The sequence below is a fragment of the Arachis ipaensis genome, chromosome B01 (genome assembly GCF_000816755.2).
Source record: "Arachis ipaensis cultivar K30076 chromosome B01, Araip1.1, whole genome shotgun sequence".
NCBI classification, from domain to species: Eukaryota; Viridiplantae; Streptophyta; class Magnoliopsida; order Fabales; family Fabaceae; genus Arachis; species Arachis ipaensis.
Genome location: NC_029785.2, coordinates 7,272,338 through 7,277,587, shown reverse-complemented (window position 1 = coordinate 7,277,587; position 5,250 = coordinate 7,272,338). Strand labels below are relative to the sequence as shown.

General features: G+C 29.4%; 1 protein-coding gene across 5 annotated transcripts in view; it reads right to left on the bottom strand.

The window, feature by feature from the left end:
* The window catches only part of LOC107645375 (SKP1-like protein 11), a 7,512-nt gene extending 2,890 nt beyond the window's left edge, over window positions 1-4,622 (bottom strand). Inside the window, exons 1-5 of one of the 5 annotated variants that reach the window (XM_021116921.1) lie at window positions 4,325-4,622; window positions 3,685-3,741; window positions 3,498-3,563; window positions 2,118-2,416; window positions 868-1,238 (exon numbers count right to left, since the gene is read on the bottom strand). In XM_021116921.1, the coding sequence (XP_020972580.1) occupies window positions 1,065-1,238; window positions 2,118-2,416; window positions 3,498-3,563; window positions 3,685-3,741; window positions 4,325-4,607 (879 nt within the window). In that variant the 5' untranslated portion in view covers window positions 4,608-4,622 and the 3' untranslated portion in view covers window positions 868-1,064. Of the gene's footprint in view, window positions 1-867; window positions 1,239-2,117; window positions 2,417-3,497; window positions 3,564-3,680; window positions 3,742-4,180; window positions 4,223-4,324 lie in introns of those variants that run through there. The other 4 variants (XM_021116927.1, XM_016349389.2, XM_021116924.1 and 1 more) reach the window with 4 other exon arrangements.

Genomic DNA, 5,250 nt, shown 5'->3' with positions numbered 1-5,250 from the left:
ACACAACCCTCCTCCTTTATCCGGACTTGGGACCGTCTATGTATCGCGAGTGCGAGTGTAACAGGCGGAGTTAATTTTGATATATTAATAATGTAAATATATTTAGACAAATATTTTAAGTGATGATAATTATTAGTAATTTTGTAATATTAAATTAAAGTAACAAATTAGTTATGGTTGGTGTGATGACAGGAGTACTGCATTTGCTTGAACAAGTACAAAGACAGAGGAAGTTAGAATATGTGTGGATCAATAGCTAAGAAAAAAATGCATGCCTAAATACAGCAAAACTTATTACTTTTAACTAATATTTTTAGTTATTAATCTAATTTATTTAGTCTAATAATATAATAATATATCTTTAATTTATATTATTTTTAAATATAATTGACTAATTACTGATAAAAAATAATAAATTCTGTTGGCTATTTAATATTTTTGAGGCTAAAAATAATATTACATCATTAACATGTAAAAACTAGTACTTAGAACAAAAACTATGCAATGTTACCCATGTAGATCAATGGATTTAAATTTTAAATTAAAGAAAATTAAAACTAAATTAAGTACTAATAAAATGATGACAACAAAAGATGTTTAACTAAATATACAATTGAAAAGAAAAGATATCAAAAGAGCAAAAACACTTTCTAACATCCCCATATTGAATACTAGGTGTTGATCATCATATAGAATATTATTTTTAAATATTATTGACTAATTACTGATAAAAAATAATAAATTCTGTTGGCTATTTAATATTTTTGAGGCTAAAAATAATATTACATCATTAACATGTAAAAACTAGTACTTAGAACAAAAACTATGCAATGTTACCCATGTAGATCAATGGATTTAAATTTTAAATTAAAGAAAATTAAAACTAAATTAAGTACTAATAAAATGATGACAACAAAAGATGTTTAACTAAATATACAATTGAAAAGAAAAGATATCAAAAGAGCAAAAACACTTTCTAACATCCCCATATTGAATACTAGGTGTTGATCATCATATAGAAAAAATTTAAAACAAATAAAATTAAAGAGTAGACAAGATTTGTTCTAATAAAAATGTGGGTACTCCTTGCGATTTTGTTCTTCCTCTTCAGGAGTGAAGCCATGATCTTTGATGTTGAAGATTCTGCGTATCTCATCTATTTTCTTTCCCTTTATCATATTTTTTATACTTCGGTATATCAGATCCAAGAGATCTCTAATCTCAAGATAATTTGCTGCCTAAATTTACAATAAAGAAATCAATACAAATATACCAAAATTAATTTACAATGGGCACTAATTAATGCTATTTTATGTTTGTTCTACAAATGCTGCCAATAAATCTAAGAGGGTAATGTGATCAACATTAACATTAACAATAGAGGAAAGAGCAAAATATAGTAGAAGACTAGAACTCTAGAAGTATATACTATTATATATAAGAAACTTCTTTAGAAGTTAGTATATCATGAAAACCAGTCAATTAAAAAATTTTTATTCTAAATTCTAATAAAAATTAATTAAAAATATAATCTTATGATTAAAAAATTTGGTAATATTAAATAATAAAAGATTAATCTCTATACTTATTAAAAAATCTAAAAGTTTTAAAAATTAACTACGAACATAAGATGTGAAAAAAAAAACTTTTCTTAAATTCTAACCATAAATGCGAAATTCTAAAAAATTGAGATTTATTTTAAAATTACTACTAATTAAAGATTAATTTTTTACCCTAATTCTAGGTACCACAACACATTCACAATACACACTCACCCACACAACACTAAAAGGCTATATTCAACACTTGACACATCTACCAAAGTTTGAACCCAAATACAGCATATTAAGAGGCATATGGTTTTACCAATTGAATTAGACGGTTTTGTTCAAAAAAGACCAAAAGCTGTGGGAAAAAAAATATTTTTTTCTTTTTTGTTTTTAATTAATTTTCAGTGGAGAGACAAAAAAAATGGCGATTATAAAGATTGAAGAGTGATCAAAAGCAATTTTTATTTTTTTTCAGTCATCTTCGTCAATATATAATAGTATATCTATATTCATAACATGCATGTGCAGTAGTGTATGAGAAAAAAAGAGAATGAGAGGATTAATCACCATCAACAAATCATAAAGGCCGTTAGAATCAACATTGAGAAATTGAGCATCCCAAGCCTCAAGATCTTCTTGGTTGTCGTTCTGGTGGTGAGTGTGGTGTGTACAATAATCGATGACCTTCTTGAGAGTCTTGGAGTCAACGCAATCCAATGGAATCTTGCTCTCTTCATGGTTGTACGACCCATCTTCGATCATGTTGTTTATGATCACCGAATGTTGCACCATCACTTGTTCTTCCACACTGAAAATCTCCTTTTCCGAACTGCATAGCATGATCTTCTTCACCGGCGAACCCATCACTAACAATAATAATAATGTATTGCTTCAACTATTTGATTAATCAGAAAACCGAAAGTGTTTAGAGTTCAAGGACTATGTGTGTATAGTGTATACACTGACTCAAGGGTTTGTGTTGTATTTATATGATGTAGATAACAGCACCGACTCTCTTATTTTTTGGTTTAAATCTTTTATTTACAACTTATAAATATTTTAGATATTATCTTATCTTATCTTATTCAAGAGATATAATCTTTGGAGATCTTTACAAATCTTTTACTACTATGAAATCTTTGCGGCAAAAGTAACAGATTCTGTTAATTTGTTATATTTTTAAATTTAAAAGTACCACTTTTTTTTTTAAAAGAAAAATATAGTGTTTTCTGAAAATTGGACCGATCTAGTCACTAGTTTACTGGTTTAATCAGTCTAACTATGGTTCAACAGAAAAAAATCGTTCCATAATAAAATAAAATAACAATAAGAATAAAATAAATTAATAACAATAAGAATCTGTTTAAAATTCTATTTCTTTTGAAAAAAAATAAAATAAAATGAAAAATTAATATTCTGAAATTGAAATTTAGACTCATGTACTTACAGGCTAATATGATATATTCTGGTTCCTGCCTAACAAGTGCTCCACCAACAGGTTTTATGCATCATGCATTAAGCCACTTCTCTTTAATTGACATAATTTCAATTAATATATCAAGAATTAGAATGCAGAAAAATAGGGCTAATGTCACATATGATGTACACTTAAAAGAATAATTCAATATAGCTCCTCTATCATCTTAAACCAGAGTTAGTTGGTGGTATACAGTTACCAAAGTTCTTAAACACACCAACGCAAGATGTACTTCAAAATTAAGCAATTTCAAGTGGAAAAACAATTTTTATGAAGAGATAATTCAAGTTTACATTAATTATTGTATATATCCAACTATGAAATTTTCTGTTTGTCGTTTATTTACAGTCTGTATATGAAATCAACAAGGTGGTCAGCATCCAATTCATTATAAATCAATCCATTATTTCTGGAAAAAAAAAAAACAGTAATAATTTTCAATATAAGTGGTAAATTATAATTCCTCTTACATCGTAGACAGAGAGACGGCCCAACTGGGTCATAGTTAATCATCAAAGCAGCTTTTAAAGAATAGCCTAGAAGATGCAAGAGCCATAAAAATTACTTAGTGAATAATCTGTATTATGAATCAATTATTTGATTTATTTCAATATAATAAAATAGAATAACAGCTTTAAACAATTTAAACTCACTCACGGTTGGAAGAAGGCCACTTATCCATTGTTTGATGCACAAAAGCTCCATCCGTTTTCCCTGGCAAGGAATATACACTAACATATCAACACAATTACGTTTAGGAAAAGTCTAGGGGCCAGCAATTTTATTGCATTTTGGCCAGCATGTAACCAGCAGAGAAAGGTGAGCCATTGGATAAAATCTCACACCAATCTCACACCATCAAATCATCATTGATGGCTAGTTGATGGCTATCAATCACAAATGTTGCTGCCCCTAGCATTGCTCTTATGTTTAAATTTCATTGTAATTTATATGTGATAAAAACACATATCAAAATCATAGTTGATGATGATATGCAGAATATTGTAATTATATTAAAACAGAATAGAGAATCGTTTATGGTTTCTATTGTTTATTGGAAATTTCGCTATTAATCCTTTATGATTTCAACAAAACACAAAGCAGCAGCAGCACAGCGGAGCCACAAAACACACAACAGCACACTAGAACCTACAGCAGCAAGCCAAAGCCAGAGCAAATCAATGATTTCAACAAAAACACAAAACCCTATAATCATTCAATGATTTGTTGATTTCAGAACAGAGAGTGAGAGAATAAAACGAAAAATGAAGAACAAGTGCACACCAAAGCCACTGACCTTCGAGAGGGCGACGAGACGACGACGACGGTGACAGGACGACCGCGAGCAGGAAGAATTCGATGGAGGATGGGCGCCGAGCGAGGAAGAAGACAGGGAACAGGGGGTTTGACTTGGATAACGCCGACAGTACGAAGAAAGACTCCTCGGACAGCCACGAACGGCGGCGGTGAAGGCTAGCTAGGGTTTTTTCTTTTTGTTTTCTTTTGAGTGAAGGAATGAATGAAAGTAACGAAGACCAGCAACGCGTTCTTCTTCCCCCTTCCTCTTCCGGTTCTGTCATGAGCGGTTTTTAATAATGAACCGAATCGCTTATACGATCGGTTTCCGGTCGAACCAGTTTCATCGGCCGGTCCAATCCGATTTTCAGAACCATTAAAGAGTGAAACCAAAGTAAATGTTAACTGTAACATCTTTCGTTAATTCGTTATATTTACATATCAATCAAAATAAACGAATTCTAATATATATGTTTATATTTAAGGTGGTTACGATAATTATGTAAATATTGTTAAAATTAAATTTATATTTTTTTTATATTATAATAACATTTTGTTTAGTAATATTATTTTAAAAAATATTGTTAAATAATAAAAAATATTTTAATTTTAATGACACTTTTTAAATTATTATAAGTATTTTAGGATAGGTATACTAGAATTCTTGATGATAATTTATAGAACATAATTAGATTTAATGGAAGAGTTGGACTTCAAAAGTTAAAAGATGACATACTTTAGGGAGAATTTTTCGATGATGAAAGTATAATATGGATCTTGAAAGACTAGGTAAGAAAATTGAATTTACTTAAAAAAGAGAGACCAATTTATAAATAGTATTTTGTAAAAAAGAAGAATAGAAAAAATTGACATCTATTCTAAACCTGCACACCACACATGTCAAATCCTCCCCTCCCCTCCCCTCCC